The sequence below is a fragment of the Protomyctophum bolini genome (assembly GCF_963924005.1).
Source record: "Protomyctophum bolini genome assembly, chromosome: 15".
Lineage (NCBI taxonomy): Eukaryota > Metazoa > Chordata > Actinopteri > Myctophiformes > Myctophidae > Protomyctophum > Protomyctophum bolini.
In genome coordinates this window covers 28505660-28524455 of record NC_137876.1, presented here as the reverse complement: position 1 = coordinate 28524455, position 18796 = coordinate 28505660, and the positions used below count along the sequence as shown (strand labels likewise).

Below are 18796 nucleotides of genomic sequence, written 5' to 3'. Positions count from 1 at the left end.
TTAGCCGAGCACTCTGACAAAAGCAGTTCAGTAAGCACTTAACCCCTCCTGTGACACAATCAGGCTGCAGGTCAGCTGCAGGTCATGCTACAAAACGGACATAAAAACAGTCAGACAGACAAAGCTGTGCGTTGGAGCGGATGCACCGCACAAACATTGAGTGGAGAATATTTAGCCAAATGGAGCCACACACTATATTCATATAGTATTCAGTTGTAAGTGGATATAGCATTTGAATCTATTCATATAACGGTATTAGTGGAAAATATTGTAGTTGATCCCAGGTAACACAATCAAGATAAATATTAAACAAAAAAAAAGACACATGTTTGTTTTTTACAGTTTGGTCCTGTATTTTGTTGACATACAAACCACAGTAGTACCGTAATAGCAACATTTTATTCACAGTCCTTTTGGTAAAAGAATGGTTGAACAAAAGAAAGAAAAAATAATGCTGGTGCAAAACAATTCCAACATGCTCTGAAACATATCAGACACCATGCTGGCTCTCAATTTATACTTTGTTGTATGTCTTGCTAATTTGCAACACTAGTCTAGATTTTTTAAATGTTTGAATCAGAGTTGCAACACCAGCCATTGGACTGATTGTATTAAGCGACTTTTCATAAAAATTCTCACATGTTATGAGCTACTTTCTGTCAAGAAATTCTGTGCAAGTGATTATCTTTTTAAGTGGAGGAGTTTGGAAGAGTTTTCAATAATCAGCCACATGGACCCAGTTCGATCCCGGACTCCCCCAGAGTTACTGTCGAAGTGTCCTTGAGCAATAAACTGAACCCCTAATTTCTCCTGATGAGCAGGTTGGTTTCCTCCGCCATCGGTGAATGTGTGTGTGAATGGGTCAATGTAATGCACAATATTATGTAAAGTGCCTTGAAAGGCGCTATATAAATGCAACATTTACAACTATGTGACATTTAGTAACAGGTGGTACTCAGGATCGTTGAGTGATTTACAACAAGCACTCGAGCAAACTCGAAAAATGTCTTGACAGAAAGTAGCGGCGATAGAAAGAGGATAATTCAAGCTTTTCGTACAACTGCGATGTTGGTGAGTTTAACGTTGTTTACCGTAAATCTCAGATAAGACTTTTATTTTTGGATGTACGAGCAGTCAATGGTTGGTGTTTTTTCTTTATATATATTTTTGCGTTTATTGCCTTTATTGATAGGTTACAGTATTAGACAGGAAAGGGGGGGAGAGATGGGGGGGAAGACATGCGGTAAAGGCAGACAGACTCGGGACTCGTCAGACTGGATTACCGGCCTAGGTGCCTGGACCGCTCAGCCACAGCCCAGGCCAATGGTTGGTGTTTTAACTCTAGATTAAACTTATTAAGTACTAGTGTTGCAAAATTGCCAGCATCTTGCCAAAAACAATATAACAAAGTATACATTAGGCTTAATGTTCTTCTGAGGCTCCCAGAACTATTTAACAAATAGAATTAAAAAAGAATAAGGCATTGTAAAGTGGAGGCTAAGTGAAGAGTTTTGTTCCAAACCAAGATGACAAACATTGAAGTGACATTGTTATTGTTGCGAGTACAAGATCAAACCTAATACAGCACTTTAGTAAAGTAGAATTGAGGTCCATGGTTGTCAAAATTGTTAACATTTTTACAGACTGTTTTACATAATGGATACTCTACGGACTGATTTCTCTGGATTTTAGCGCCATTACATGATGAATTACAAATAACTTACCCCCCTCCCCCCCCTCCAATGTATAGATAGCATTTATGAAAGAAACGTACATAACTCAGATCTGCAAAATTGAGGTCAGTTGGTGTCATACATGAAGTATGTAAGATCTTTATATGTATATCAACTGTAGATGTAGTAGTAACTCATCAACTACTACATTCCCATGACCTGATAACATTGCCAATATATCAATGCATTTTTAATTGGCAAAATCATAGTCCACCATTTCCTGCTCACCACTTGAGCAAATGAGTGAGCCACATGCGTGACAAAATAGGCACGAACAAAGACTTCACACAGGCATAACAGCACATACAGTACATAGCACATGCAGTGTTGTATGTTATCCTTTTGTGTGAGACATAAAAGAAAAGCCTAACAGAGAGACCAGACAGGGCCTCAGGCTTTGTATCTTGCACCGCTCCGGCAGGCTAGTTCAACAATACAGGGACCACTGTTTAAATTATACAGAGAAAACACAGAGGGCTGTGCTCACTCCCTCTGCCAGACTAGTCAGCGGTTGTGTTTTAAAAGAGAATCACATGTGTCCACAGTCCACACAAGTTTAAAAAGGTAAAATATATAATTAACATACTGAATAAAGTTAAACCTGGCAATGCTAATAGAACGTGTACTCCACTACGGGGAAATCGATGCAAAGTGAATCCACACATTACTCTGTGATACAAGGTGACTGCAAACAAAACAACATTGAAAACCCAGGTCTTCCATTTCATCATTGAACATGCCAGGGCAAAGGTCAATGCACTATCACACTACAAAAGCACATAATCAATAAAACCAGACCAGAAACAGTGCAACAGAGAGCACTATGTTTACCAATATTTGGCCATACCACACAGCTGTGGTTCTCAACTTTTTGGTGCCGATGGTCTAGTACTGTCCCTGACCCATGTATATCAGTATGCACAATGTAGCTATGAAAGTGGATGTCTGCAATAAACATCACCTAGACAAATTCCTGTACTTTCGTTGGACTTGGGCATAAGGCAATTCTGATTAGTCAACAGAACAAGATTTTGATTTATTCCGACGCCTTGTAAAAACAGAATAAGGTGGTGACCTGGTTTCAAACAGCATAAACCTAGCAGTCAATATTTTAAAGCCCATAAAATGTATTATTTTTGAAAAAATAAAATATAAAAAGTAAATTAAATTTGAGATCTCTAAAAATCTCAAGGCACACCCCAAGGTCACACTGCAGAGCACCGGTGTACTTCAATATAGCAGTTGAGATCTATGACCCTCCACACATTCCACCAAAACCCCTCCATCTAGATAAGTGTCTTGGACAAAATGTATACCTGCAGATTGGAAAATTGGCGTTTGGAAACAAACTACTGGAGATACACTCAGTTGCACTCATCGGGCACTTGAACTCTCACTAAAGCACCAATTACGAGATAAGCAATACCAAGTGCACTACCACCCCCAGCTAGTCTTTTGTTTGTATATGTCTGACAAGTTATCCGATGACGGTTTCATCAGGAAGTGTGGGGTACACTTAAAACATACAGTCTTTACGGAGGTGGGGAGAAATTAATTATACGGCACTTGTGGGTTGTTCGAAAGAGGGGCACTAGTCAAAAGAACAAGTAACTCTTCAGTTTACTGGCGGGTCCCGGATCATCACGCCTCCGTTTTCCATTCCAAAGTACGCCCTCTCAGCCATGTCCACAAAGAGACCAGTCTCCACCACACCTTACAGGTCAGAGAAGAAAACACAAATGCACAAGGTTAGTGATTTGTGGCAAGACTATAATCAAGGTGACTCTGGGTCAAAGGACCCCCATCCCCACCCAGTCAGACTGCTCTCTCCTCACCTGGGATCATTTTGATAGCCATGTTCACCTCTCTCCAGTTCTGGGCCTGCTCAAACTTCCAGTCCAGGATGAAATTGCTGTTATCGGTGATGACAGGGCCCTAAGAGATAGAGAGCGTGCTTTAGTTTAACCCATTCTGGGCGGGAACCCCTTTTGGTGTTTTACTCCCTCAGGCCAGGAACCCATTTTGGGGTTCTGTACAGTATGTACAGTATTCAAAAATGTAAAGAAATTGATGCTGCTATATCAATATTTGAAGTTTTTCAGAAAACGTAGGTCAGGATTTAGAGGCGTTTTTAGAATCTGCCTCAGGCGGCAGGCCTAAATCGGATAATCTATCATAAATCAAGGTTGAATGAACACACACACACACACACACACTCGCACGGCGCATACCTCTTACTTCTACACCAACCTCTAAATAGATTTCATGTTTTTGAGATGTCTCAATTTTTCTTGTCGTTTTTTTATTGTTCATGGGACCCGAATGGAAACAAGACCACAAGGTCTTTCTTCGGTGCTGTACTTTTGGACCAAATGCTCGACTGTACCCTGTGCTGTTTGAATTATTTTATTGTCTAATAAAATAATCTCTCACACACACACGCCAGGCGCACGCACCTCCTTTGTTTTGTTCCAAATAAAATTTCCTGCTGGAATAACTGTGTGATCTGAAAACCTTCTGAAAAAAAAGAGAAGCTCATCTATTCACTTGTGTATTATTTGTATCCACACTCAAAATTCAAGGGCGGCAGAGTTGAGTCGGGGGAAAATAATCTAAAACCAACACTCCCAACTGCAGTAGTGATCCAGGGATGACAAATGTGTAGGAGATCTAATATCCACAGTCCACTAAACCAGTGAGTAGGAGATCTAATATCCACAGTCCACTAAACCAGTGAGTAGGAGGAGATCTAATATCCACAGTCCACTAAATGTGTAGGAGGAGATCTAATATCCACAGTCCACTAAACCAGTGAGTAGGAGGAGCTCTAATATCCACAGTCCACTAAACCAGTGTGTAGGAGGAGATCTAATATCCACAGTCCACTAAACCAGTGAGTAGGAGGAGATCTAATATCCACAGTCCACTAAACCAGTGTGTAGGAGGAGATCTAATATCCACAGTCCACTAAACCAGTGAGTAGGAGGAGATCTAATATCCACAGTCCACTAAACCAGTGTGTAGGAGGAGATCTAATATCCACAGTCCACTAAACCAGTGAGTAGGAGGAGATCTAATATCCACAGTCCACTAAACCAGTGAGTAGGAGGAGCTCTAATATCCACAGTCCACTAAACCAGTGAGTAGGAGGAGATCTAATATCCACAGTCCACTAAACCAGTGAGTAGGAGGAGATCTAATATCCACAGTCCACTAAACCAGTGTGTAGGAGGAGATCTAATATCCACAGTCCACTAAACCAGTGAGTAGGAGGAGATCTAATATCCACAGTCCACTAAACCAGTGAGTAGGAGGAGATCTAATATCCACAGTCCACTAAACCAGTGAGTAGGAGGAGATCTAATATCCACAGTCCACTAAATGTGTAGGAGATCTAATATCCACAGTCCACTAAACCAGTGAGTAGGAGGAGCTCTAATATCCACAGTCCACTAAACCAGTGTGTAGGAGGAGATCTAATATCCACAGTCCACTAAACCAGTGAGTAGGAGGAGATCTAATATCCACAGTCCACTAAACCAGTGAGTAGGAGGAGCTCTAATATCCACAGTCCACTAAACCAGTGTGTAGGAGGAGATCTAATATCCACAGTCCACTAAACCAGTGTGTAGGAGGAGATCTAATATCCACAGTCCACTAAACCAGTGTGTAGGAGGAGCTCTAATATCCACAGTCCACTAAACCAGTGAGTAGGAGGAGCTCTAATATCCACAGTCCACTAAACCAGTGTGTAGGAGGAGATCTAATATCCACAGTCCACTAAACCAGTGAGTAGGAGGAGATCTAATATCCACAGTCCACTAAACCAGTGTGTAGGAGGAGCTCTAATATCCACAGTCCACTAAACCAGTGAGTAGGAGGAGCTCTAATATCCACAGTCCACTAAACCAGTGTGTAGGAGGAGATCTAATATCCACAGTCCACTAAACCAGTGAGTAGGAGGAGATCTAATATCCACAGTCCACTAAACCAGTGAGTAGGAGGAGATCTAATATCCACAGTCCACTAAACCAGTGAGTAGGAGGTACAGTTGGTTAAATTCTAAAATCATTGCACTGCATCATACTGTATCCCCAACTGTAGGTTCGGTAGGAGATTAACTGTTATCTATTTCTACTGTAGCCTGTTCACTTCAATACTGCCATCACTTTCACTGGTCAGGTTTCCCACATATTTTTAACAATTAACTTTTTTAAAGTATTTTCCCGCATTTCCAGGCTGATAGCAATCATACAGTGCAATAATGAGGCTCTTACACCAGTGTGCTATGAATGCCCCAAGACTGACTCGAGCGAAGGTGTCGCAAACTAATCTACAAGCTAACAACGTATCACGTTGCAACATGTTGTTAGCTTGTAGATCCAGGGCTTGACATTAACTTTTTGAGGTACTTGTCCTTCAGGCAAGTAAATTGTCCAGGCACAAAAGTAAAGTGTCCGGAACACGAGCACAACTAAGTTGCTTTTGGTGAATACATGTTTGAATATTAGTTAATATTCTCAGTTTACAAGTTAATTAGCTCTAGAATGTCTGATCTCAAATACACAGTCATAGATCGGTCCTATCCACGCACGTTTAGTGTCTGAAGCACTGCGCGTGCACTGCCACTCACCCAATAATTAATTCCTAAGACTTGGAGTCGTCTTGGGGACTAGTTTCATGTTCATTTGAAAGTTCTGGCAGAAAACGTATTTTGTAAAATATCTCCACTTTTCCACGAGCTGCACACGGACGACATTCTCTCCTTCGAGGGGCCAGGAAAAGCTGCAGAACTGAACATAAAACTTTCTTTAGGAAGCACAAATGTATGGGGCAAACTAAATGGGTGGTGTGATCAATTTCCCCACACAACTCTCAATTGTGTGGCCCATACGTTGGTGCTTAGTTCCCATTAACCAATGGACTGTTCCCAAATGACGTTTCATATTTCCAGCTTTTCCTTGTGGAAAAGTGCCGATATTTGACTTGACACATTTTCTGCCAGAACTTTCAAATACATATGAAACTAAAGGACAATATTTGACTCCAAATCTTAGGAATGAATTACTGGCCGAGTATGCATGCAGTGCTTCAAGCTTAAATGCCGACATGGTCAGTCTGTGCGGATAGGATCGATCTATGTCTGTGCATTTGGAATACATGAAATGTATGCAAGATCACAAACATTCTAGGGCTATTAAAATATTAGAAAGGTGATTATTAGGAAAGCCAGACAATAATGCCAAACAATATTGTTAGGAGCGGCTGAGTGACAGAAAAAGTGAAACCAAGAGTCACTTGTCCAAAGGACAAGTAAAATTTAAATGCACACAAAGAAAGATGTATTAGTTGTCCTGGACAACAGGACAAAAGCCCTGAGATCTATTATTTTTGTCACGTGACATCCTGTATACATTAGGCCACACGTATTCATGTAATGTTAGACTAGAGTTCAGTGTTAATCAATGTATCAACTAAGGTAAGTGCATTATCGTGAACAATGACTTAAGCATGAATCATGATCACGATTTCTCCTTACAACTAAAGGACTACTGAAGAAATGCCAACCCACGTCAGCACAGAGCACATGGAATACGTATCGTAATCCTCATTGATTAAAGGTGTAGGGAAATGGAAATGGTGGGCATTTTATTTTGGAGTTTCAGACGGTTTCAACTCGAAAGACCACTCTGAAGTTTCTGAACCAATCAGAGCGTCGCATCCCCTCAGGCGATGGGACGGTAGCTATGCTATACGCAGGACGCATGGTGTGTGTTTGTTTACAAGTCAGATATTCGGCCAGCTGTGCCAGTTTACTGTTATGTGGCTTATTTCTACCCTATAATGTTCTCAGATACATATTTTAGCGTGATGACATTGAAACTGTCTGGACGTCATCTTGAATGGGAATGAAAACGGAGGATTCCTGTAATCAGTAGCACCGGGTGAGCTTCATTTTTATTGGCTTTTATCGATGTGGGCCTCGACACGTCATCACGCAGTACGTTTTATTTGGTATGCTCATATAGATGACCACGGATGTGGTCTAAAAGTGTGAAAAACATATTTTTCATTTCACTACGCCTTTAAGCATTAGCTACTCATGACTTCAGTATGTCTGTGGTCCGAGGCAGTGTTGACGAAAGGGCCTTTCTGTGTGGAGTTTGCATGTTCTCCCCGTGTCCCCTAGGGTAAGTACCCCCACAAAAAACATGCAGTAATCCTGGTCTCTAAACTACCTCCCCCTGGCCGGCCGGGGCGCCTGATGGAGGGGAAAGGAACTGGTCGGAATAACGTGTTCCTTCCACGTGCTACGTCCGGCCGGGTTAACTCCCTGTCAGGTGAAAAGAAGCAGCTTGGACTCCTCATGCATAGAAGGAAGCATGAGGTCAGTCCGTGTAGCACCCAGGATTCCATTAGATAATCGACACTGGGTGAAAAAAACATGTATCCCAACTCAAGGCGGGGCACTGCACTCCCTGTGGTGGTGTGGAACGTGTCAAATTTAAAGTTGGTTCTCGAGTTACATGGAATACGGACATACACACAGAGACATGGTGCATTTATAGATGGAAGATAGATAAAGGGCCTCACACACCGTCTGCGAACGCTGCGCGTCAAAACAGCCGCCTCCGTTATTTTCAATGAACCTATCGCACACCGGTGGCGTCCAACGCGTGTTCACGCCTCGCCTAACGCTCCGATACGCCACCGTTCTATTTTCCAGGCGTTGCCGCGTCGCTGCGCACCCGGTGTGTGTTGGGCTATAGATGTCCCATGGGAGAAAGTAAGCAGATATTCTATCTTTTTCTCCCTACTCTAATACATGCAATTAATATACAAATATATTCAAAACTTGCTGATGAAATACCAAAACGTGTCATTCATGTTAAATGTGAAATACTGTATTGCAAGGACCACAGGACAACACCCTGCATGTGTTCAAGTTACATGCTTTATATACATTAAAACTCATGCCATTATCCAGAGTTATTTACAGCTCGTAAGCAGACAAGCCACCTTGCTCAATGACACTTGAACAACAACTGAACAAAAATAAAATATTTTCTAGTACCAGAACTAAAACTGAACATATTTCCATGCTTCCAGTTAGTTATACAATTGATTTTAGATTAAAAAAAAGTCATTGGTTTAAGGCTTGTTTTTAAATATGAACCCTAGAGAAGTCAATGGTTATCTGGGACCGGCCTACTAACTATTCCCAGAGTTAAAACAAAACAATTTACAATTTACTAATTATACCATATATCTGATCTGAGATGCGAGACTTGCAATAGCTTTAACGACATTTAAATCCAGACTAAAAACTTTGCTACTTTAAATAGGTTCTTACTTTTGATGCAAAATGTGGAATTTTATGTTTTTTATATTCATAAATGTAATTTATCTCACTATTGTGTGCAATAAAAGTCCCTTTAATTTTGTGTGGGGTAAAGTCCCCCCGGTGTGTGGGTTTACGTTAATCCTTGTTTTGAGGGGTTAGTGTGTTCAAGACCCACAACTAATGATTCCTCAAAGGAGACTCGATTATAATTGATTTCAACATGAGTTTGATTCCCATAATCCTAGATTAGTGGGGTTTAGAGTCCCCAGGTATTGAAAGTTGTGCTCACAGACAGAAAGTCTATGTCTGTCTGTCTGTCTGTTTGTATCGATAGATGATAATATATAACCTTTATTCCGTAGTTAATTCCAGGTGTCATAGGTAGCTATATTAGCCATATTGCTGTTAAATAGTCTATAAAACCAACGCATCTCATTTGTATAATGTTGATATTAAAACGCAGGGCAAACATTTGGACCACCACGTGTGCTGTGTGTATGTGTCGCAGAGAGACAGATTTATTTAATGAAAATCAAGATTTTAGCATCATGACTGTCGGTCTCGCGCATGTAGTAGTCCGGCAGCCGACAGGCTTCTTTTGTTTAAAGTGGGAAATTTGGTAAATAGTCTTTTTTATTGGCCTAAAATATTGTCTATATACATACATTCATGAATCCACTTGCTGACCGGCTGTCGGTATTGAGTAATTTTTTTATAGGGGTTTATATGTGACTCTGCCATTAACATCCTATATAAGGCAAAAATGTCAAACTTTCCTTATGCTTTAAGTAGCATGCGACATGTCAAACCAGGGTGTTTTCATGATTAGAAACCATTCCAAGCATTAGTTTTGCACAAAAAACACTCCTTGGGCTAAAAACGGCCATAGCCACTTGACCAAATGTGCCCAAAATGTGATGACCTCATCCCATTTGGGGATCTGCATGTAATTCCGACGGAGCATTAGTCCATATATAGCATATGTGCACGGCATATGTGCACGGGAGCAACATGCACTGCTCCTGTGCTTGCGGTTATGGTTAGGTTAGGGTTTGAGGTAGGTTGTCGGACCAATGACTAGTCTGAACTAAGTACTGCACCCCACATTTGTGCTGACCTCATCAAATTTGTGATAACGGCTATGGCCGTTTTTTATCCCAAGGAGTGTTTTTTGTGCAAAACTAATGCATGGAATGGATTCAGAATCATGAAAACCCACTAGTTTAACATATAACATGCTATTGTCATTTTTGACATTTTCGCCTTATATAGGATGTTAATGGTAGGGTCACATATAAACCCCTATAAAAAAAATCTCAATTCATGAATGTATGTACGTATATAGACAATATTTTAGGCCAATAAAAAAAGACTAAAAGATTTCCCACCCATCCACCTCAGCTGCCGGACTATACTGTATATCACAGGATCCTACACCCATACGTGAGACGTCAAAATGAATTGAAATGAAAAACAATATGTATCTGGATCACATCGTCTTGCAGGGTGTGATCCCTAGTCGGCGATCAATCGTTTAGTGTGAAAACCACACAGCCGATTTCAAGAAAAGACTCCTGTAGTGTGAAATACATAATGATCTGATGACACGCCGACAACTTTAAAAGTCCTACAATGTGTAGGGGCCAGAAGTGGAGATCCGCAACACTATGTGCTATCTTCCTGAAAACGAAGTGAGCAATAAATATCATCCTCCACTTACTGCTTTACTGACAGCCATTCTCAAGATGGCCTCCCCTCCAAAGCGTGCAGAGATGGTTCTGGAGATGGGCACGTAAGCCATGGGAATGACCTCAATGGGAACCCCCTTCTTCCATTGTTGGCCCAGTGTCTTAGAGTCCTTCCTGGGGACAGGAGAATAAATCCAGATGCTACTCCAACATATAGATTTACACATTGTACCTGGTGCTTCCATTTAAAGTCAGTACCGAAGTCCTGACACCCACACTCCCTTGGTTATGAACATTTTAATTCCAGGTCATGTAATTCAGTCCCCACTGAAGCACATTAAACTACATTCAAAACATTCCTGAGATTCTTTAGATTCCCTGACATGCGTTATCCGTTTTTTCTTTAGCTTGTTTGATGAAAACAACTGGGGACTGACCCACTACTCTCCTACAGAAAGAACATGACACTGCTTATGTGCGTCAATGGCGCCGGCCACATGTGTAATGTAGGACATATTAGGCTGCCGTTATATCCACTTATCTCTCAGCATAACCAAAACCAAGTCCAAGGTTGTTGATATGTAAATAAAACATATTTTTAGTAATTTGACTATACATGTGAACTCGTCAAGTTAAACTGTGTGCACACACATACACACCTGAAGTCAGCGATGACAATGAAATGTTTAGCACATCCAGCCACTATTTTCTCCTGTGTCAGGCAGCCCCTGTGAGGGACAAACATCACCTGACAGATTAAGAGACAAAAGGGCAGTGCGTGACAGAGAGACTATGAAAATGGTTGCGAGTGAGACACATCATTTAAGGAACCCAAATACAGACTCTACATCCACACAAGTATGGTTTCCTTTTTAATACGATTTTTAAAATGAAAAGGACCTCTGTCCACACTGCATAGTGCTTTTAGCAGACAAAGACTTGATCTTTCACTTCGGACCTTTGCAGTCTTATGTTTTGATGTAGTCCGGACCCAGGGGGTGTCCAATATTATTGGATATCGGGTATCCAGCGAAGAGGGCTCGCTGTCGGGCACGAGCGGCCGAACCTCGGCCTCTCGGAGGTCCTGGAAGTCCGTCCGTCCCCCCCCGTCCCCCGTCCCCCCCGAGCCCAGGAGCTCTGGGGCTTATTCCCTGCCCCCCTCCTGTGTAATTCTCTCCACAGCCAATGTCCAACTTTTCCCAGCCCGGATTTATGAACCACCGCGATGCCGGTGGAGGGAGAGCGGCTGGAGACGAGCCCGACTGAGAGGCACCGAAGCGGGCAAGGTGGCGCGACGAGGTGCCCCTAGCCTTAATTAATGACTGAAACAACTGGTCAGACTCAGGATAGTCCAAATGTATTAGGGCTTTTCTGGAGTCTTCCCTCGTCACTCAGGCAATGTGACGACATGCTCTGCATGCTACTTTTTGTAAGTACATCCACGGACACTATGGGAGTTTTTGCAAATTGCAAAAAGCTGTAAGCATAGACATGGATACTTGCTGAACTGCAGTGATGCTACGGGTGCATTTTGCATCCCAAAATGCAGATTATTGATAATGGACCCATCCGTGGACCTTTCTGGGGGTCCCTTGGACACACTACTGTATTTTATGTTTGTATATACTTTGGACTGTTGTTTGCACAACTCTTTAGAAGATTTAGAATTGTGTTTATTTCTTTCAGATATATTTTATACATAAATATAACCATACTAGAGTTAAATGCTTTAATGTAATTTAAAATGACAAAATATGACTCCTAGCGTCGTTGAAGCGGGACTCATAAAATGTCCATGGGACCTTTCTAAAAGACCACCCCCATTACAGTGAAAACCTATTTACATCACTGGAACTAGAAGAGAAGATTCTCTTTACAGTCAATTGATATGGTTGTGACAAATCAGGGAAGGACACGTCATGACTAATAAGATCCAATTAGAAACTGAACATGGGTGTCTGTCTGAATCATGGTTTTCACAAGTCTCTGTCTCTGCTCAGCCGAACATAAAACGCTGGAGTCTTCCCAACAAAAAGGGGCCAGCGGTGTTTTGAAACGACTCATTTTAGGGGTTGGATGCTAGGTCTAAATAAGTGATGCATTTTGAAACAACACACATTAGTGTGGATGTAGCTAGAGTACAATGGGCATATAATCAACAACAAGCACTTTGAGAGACAAGAAATCCTAACCTACATTGCATAATGCACAACAAACGATTAATCACAAGAGAATGCGCAAATCAAGGAGACAAACAGATAATCATCGTCATTACAAAGTATATGAACTCACCCTCCCCCTTTGATCAACGTGAGCTGTGAGTCGACCTCATCTGCCCCATCAATGGCCACGTCCAACTGCATGTTGGGAATGGACATGAACACAATTCATCACACCAGCAAGTAAAGGGTGATAGAAATACTGCCGACTACTAGAACATTCTTTCACAAAAGCCGTTGCAAGTTCATTGGCAAAAATATGACATCAATTTCATCACTGCCCTGCAGAAATAAATTGTTGTTTTCACTTCTTCATGCCCATGGCTTTTGGAATTCGGCAGTGCATTAACAACAAGCCTCTGGATGATATGTCCTGTCTTTTGCAGAGAACATTACAAATTGGATTTTTGGGCATCTTTTTTATCAAACCACTGATCAGATTGTGGTGATGCTTACATGCATAACCCCTTGCGTATGCCAACATGTGTCAACAGTCAACTGTTCCTTTAATGTTGACAGTGTGTCAACAGTTCCTTGAATGTTTGATTATTCTTGCACATTCTCTAGCGCTAACTGGCATTTAGAGACATTTGTTGTGAGTATTTCATACCTCTGGGTGTCTATCCAAATCAGACAGAGTAAGGCCACGACCGAGAATGAGCTGACGAGCCTGGGAGAGGAGGAGGAAGCGAACAAGAGTGAAGGGATAAACTTTGAGGTCTGTGATAAAGGTATTACACACAGGGGATTCCAGTTTTTTAAAGAACATGCACAGTGGAGAATATCAACAAACAGTTCATCATAGCTGATCGTTCTAGGGCAGTGGTTTTCAAACTTTTTGTGCCTTTCATCAGGGGAAAGAAAGTGTGTCATCTTTAGTTATTGGCAGTTGAATTTAGCTAGTTTTTTATCTGAGAACAGAAATCAGAGAAAAAAAAGATGTGTATAAATCCTATAACATTACACTAAACCTAATTGAATTGTATTCAATTTGCTGGTTATTTCTGGGTATACTCTTCTTCGGAAGTCCTAGGATCACTCACAGGTTGCGGAAGAGCACCCTCTATCGTAAACCACTGAAAACACCACATGACGTATGATAAAGTACATCAATGGCAGGCTGTGTGTTGGATTGAAATGATATTCGTCAATGGCAGTAAATGAGTTCATTACTATTAGTCACTTCTGACATTGGTGGACTGAAATGTGAATAATCTACTACACTTGTAATATTTGAATGGTCTCTGGATCAAAATAAAAAAGGTGCTGCAAGGGATACATTTTGGATGAGCTTTTTGTTCAAAGGTCAGACTGATAGTAATGAATCATTTATATAGTGTTTGCTCAGTAACCGGAGTCTCCCTATCTCCCCTAATCTTCAATAAACAGAACATACATTTTCAGCTCTATATTCTGATAGCCATAGGGTGTTTGTTCAGTCACAGGGGTCTCTCTGGCTTTTTACTAAACAAAATGCAGTTTCAGGTGGGGTCACCAATGTCACGTGTGATTTCATTCGTGTTACAAACTAAAATGTGTCTGTTTTTTGTTTCATCACTTCCTGTTTAACATGTTCATCCTGTATGAGTTATCTCCACTGATCGGATGAAATTTGATGCCCACCTGAAAATGTATTTTATGTTTACTAAAGAGCTGGAGAGAGCCCTTAACTACTGAACAAACAAACAGAATATAGACCTATTTAAGTTTTAACCAAATAATAACAAAACAAAACATCTTTAAATGTAAATAAAAGATAGAGGATGCAAGCTAGTCTAACATGCTCCAAAGGTCGTGAACCTCAAGGTGAGATAACAAGCCCAGTGGGCTTACAATATGCTTGTAAAACACATTCTAAAGTAAGTCTTGATTATTCTGCATGTTCAAAAGCCTTCACAACTGAAAAACTGACCTGGAAGGAGGTGGGAATGCAAACAATGTTGAGTTTCTCCTGACGAACCCTCTCAGCTGCAATAAATGACAACAAGAAAGAACTAAGAACAAGAGCAGTGGGGGTTGCTCAAGGAGTATTGAGTAAGGCATTGAGTGATACTCGTCAATCCCACCCAAATGTTTTCTGTTGGTCCAGATAATTGAACGCAATACAGCAGCAGGAAGCTGCCTACCTCTGATTGGCCTACCGACACTACCCGCCTTGCTACATGGTGGGAAATATTACTCTGTGTTGGCATTGTCTTGGGGGGGGTAATACTTTACTATTCTGTGCATATCGGGTTGCAACTTGAAAGTAGTCTGCGGTTGTTGGAAAAATAGTGACGTAGGGGGATTCGATCCCAGCAGGTGTGGATTTGGAGTCTAATAGCCATGGTTCATGACTCTCGTATTCATACGAGAGTCATGGCTTAACTCATGGCGCTCGCTACATTTACAACTTTTACGTATATATAAACATTCAGATTTCAAATATAAAGTACTCACAATTTGTCCCACGGGTGTTAGTTAGTTGCAGCACCAGCGATTAGAATTTTTGCATCCCGCGTTGTTTAATAAAAAGCATTTTTATCCGAGCTGTTATTTGCCATTGGCTTTCAACTACGCGCCCCTATCGGTTGGGAGGAGGGTGGCACTCGGTGTGTTCGATATAGGTACGCTGACCGCCCTGCCAATACAGACTAATGGGCGAGTGCGCTCCCGGTGTGCAACTGTGGATTTCCCAAACGAACCCCGTTTGAAAAAAGTAGCCGGGGCGCTCGGATAAAAATGCTTTTTATTAAACAACGTGGGATGCAGCAATTCTAATCGCTGGTGCTGCAACTAACTAACACCCGTGGGACAAATTGTGAGTACTTTATATTTGAAATCTGAATGTTTATATATACGTAAAAGTTGTAAATGTAGCGAGCACCAAAAACAGGGTGCAGTTAAGTCATGACTGTCATGATAATCATCATGGCAGTCATGTTTCAGGGCTAGGAGTCTAATGACTAACGAGGCATGCTACCGAGCTGGCTGCCTTAACGGGGGTTTCTGGCTGTATTAGAATGTGCGAATGCCTCCATGGACACCTTCGCTCTACTACTAGTAGGAGGGGGGCCACAGCTTTGAATCGCCAGCAGCAATGCCTACAGTAATGGCTCAGAACTCTCTTGTAGTGACGTCAACATCCAGCTACTAGGGCCTCACGTTTAGTACAATGGCACAGAGCAGGACAATACAACACACAGCCACCACATTAGTCATGTTAATACAGCTGGAGGACAATCAACATATGCTCATAGTTTGTTCATTGTTTGTTGTTGTACATGAAATACATTGAAGTGCAGCTAAAAGCGTCTACAGCTAAAAACATTAACCTTTTTAGCTGTTGATGACTTGCCTTTTTTGTTTATACACTGCTGACTTTTGACTATATTGTGCACACTACACACACAATGCCCCCTCCCCCCACACCGCTGTGACACTCACCTATCCTGTCCACAGCATAGACGATGGTTGAGCCACTGCCTACTCCAACAACCTGGTTGTTCTATGAGAGATGAAAGACAATCACATGACCATGTTACATCATTTCACATTGTCATTCTAATAATACAGTGCTGTTGAGTGTATTCTTGAATCAAAACAGCGGCAGAAACGTTAAAAGAGATATACTTCAGTAAATCCAATTTACTTCCTTTTACTCAATCTCTGCTGTTTCAAAACAAGGTTTGGTAACAGCAAATCCTTCCTGTTGCAGTTATATTTAGTGACGGTTCAGTTACATAGCAAGCCTCTTTGACAGCTCCAGTTTCTAATTTCAGGTTTGTGGATTAACTCCTAAATAATCTAGTTGATGCTCTACAATATTACATCACAGGTTAATAAACCAACACTGCAGTGCAGGATCTTTACTATCTGCTATATGCTGTTTAACACACCATTAGAACAAGTCTAAAGGTGTGTAACAACAACATTATGTGGGCCCATCACAGGCATGCATAGCGCCCACCATTACGCTATAATAAGGACTTAATTACATAAGCATGTGACTCACTACTCACTAGTTTATGTATCCATCTGGATGCTAAAGCTAGCTAGCTTCCAGCAGCAGGGTGCACATGTGGTGGTGATGAAGCTACCTTCTCATCCAGCATCACAGAACAGAACCTTCCTCTGTGATGATCGCAACATGTGGACCGTTTGTTGGCGGATCATCACAGCCGTTGCAAGTCGCGATCAGTTGTTTTTACCTGGATGTGGTTATCCACGGCGGCGTACGCCGCCAGCTTCTTCGCCTCCTCGGCCATGATGAGGGCACTGGTGTGTCTGAGGAGCCGCACGTGTTTCTGGCTCCAGAGATTCAGGGAGACGAAGTGGCTCCCCGGCGGAGACGATGCGAAGCAGAAGAATCCAGCTGCGAGGTTGGAGCAGATCCTCCTCTGGAGTCTCATGACCCTGCCCCTTCGCACGGCTCCGCTGCGACAAGGCGAGGCGTGTCTCCCCTTCCTCGAAGTGTCGGGTTGCTAAATGCTCTCTCCTCCTCTTCGATCGGCCCTTCACACAGCGAGCGACGCCCCCAATGTGCGCCCGAGTGGAGTGGAGACTGGTAAACGTAGTAGTATGGTGACCTGGTGGTGGGGCGTGAGGTGGAAGTCTGGTGATGCGAGGTTTAGGCGAAGCGGCGCAATGTCACGCCGTTCCATGCGAGTAGAAGATCTGCTAAGTCCTACGCAGGTGCACGCAACAGCAAGGCATCTGTGAGCGGTCTGTGTTGTAGAGTTGCATTCAAACACACTGGACCGTTCTGAACGGTTTGAAATGTGGCGATGATGGTGGGCCCTATTGTAAACAAGTGTAATGCTTTATGGTGTGTCGTCCACAGTTAACAGTTTTGTTTTTAGTGTTTTGAGTTATCAATCAATGATAAGTTATCTATTCTATCATTATTTATCAAGTAACCAACGTAGCATTTAAAAGCAAACTAACAAACCCCTTTCCACCAAGGTGATGGGGAACAAGAAATAAACTTTCTCTAGATGATTTACAATCTCAAAATGACTTAATTACATAATAATAGCACTGACACCCTTAGATATCCATATATAGAGCTGACCAGTTATGTCATTCCATATGTTGATCTGACCCCCATGCCAAAGCGCCAGCGCTCGCACGTGACCTCGTGCTTCTCGCCCAGGGCGTCTTACTGGTAATAAATGACTCTCAAAATAATGTGAGTCAATTATTATGTATGCCTATTTAATGTGTGTGTGTGTGTGTGTGTGTGTGTGTGTGTGTGTGTGTGTGTGTGTGTGCGTGCGTGCGTGTGTGTGTGTGTGTGTGTGTGTGTGTGTGTGCGTGCGTGCGTGCGTGCGTGCGTGCGTGTGTGAGTGTGTGTGTGTGTGTGTGTATATATACACACTAGAGCGGTGCCAAGTTGCAAGTTGGAAAAGCATGCCCCACACAGATATTATGGCTGTGTCCCTTATGTCCTTATGTCCCTATATGGAGTAGCCTACTTTGTCAGGCATGCCCAAATATGGAGTCTATGCAGATGTCAGAACAGGCCAGCTCCATATATGGACATTGGGCAGGGGCCCTGTCCAGAGCCCGGGCAGAGGCCTTTTTGGGGTGGTTCTGGACAACCGTGGGTGTGACAGACTCGACACCGGGCAGTGCACTCCCTGTGGGGGCGGGGTGGAACGCGAACGGTTCTCGAGTTACATGGATTACGACAGTACACACACACACACACACACAGACTTGGTGCATAAATTATAGTTAGATATGATGATATACAGGACCCCCTACCACCATACCACCAACAACGTATTGGTGAAAATTGAGAAATCTCACTGTAACGTCCTACACGAA

At 42.2% G+C, this 18796-nt stretch overlaps 1 protein-coding gene across 1 annotated transcript; it reads right to left on the bottom strand.

Annotated features, from left to right (window-relative positions):
- Window positions 1–380: 380 nt before the first annotated feature.
- Window positions 381–17498, bottom strand: rpia (ribose 5-phosphate isomerase A (ribose 5-phosphate epimerase)). Its single transcript, XM_080783110.1, has 9 exons — window positions 17176–17498; window positions 16412–16472; window positions 14898–14953; window positions 13596–13655; window positions 13059–13123; window positions 11426–11494; window positions 10799–10940; window positions 3569–3668; window positions 381–3446 (listed from the first exon to the last, which is right to left on the bottom strand). The coding sequence occupies exons 1-9, from the start codon at window positions 17374–17376 to the stop codon at window positions 3349–3351; spliced, it is 852 nt and encodes a 283-aa protein (XP_080639236.1). The 5' UTR covers window positions 17377–17498; the 3' UTR covers window positions 381–3348.
- Window positions 17499–18796: the final 1298 nt, after the last annotated feature.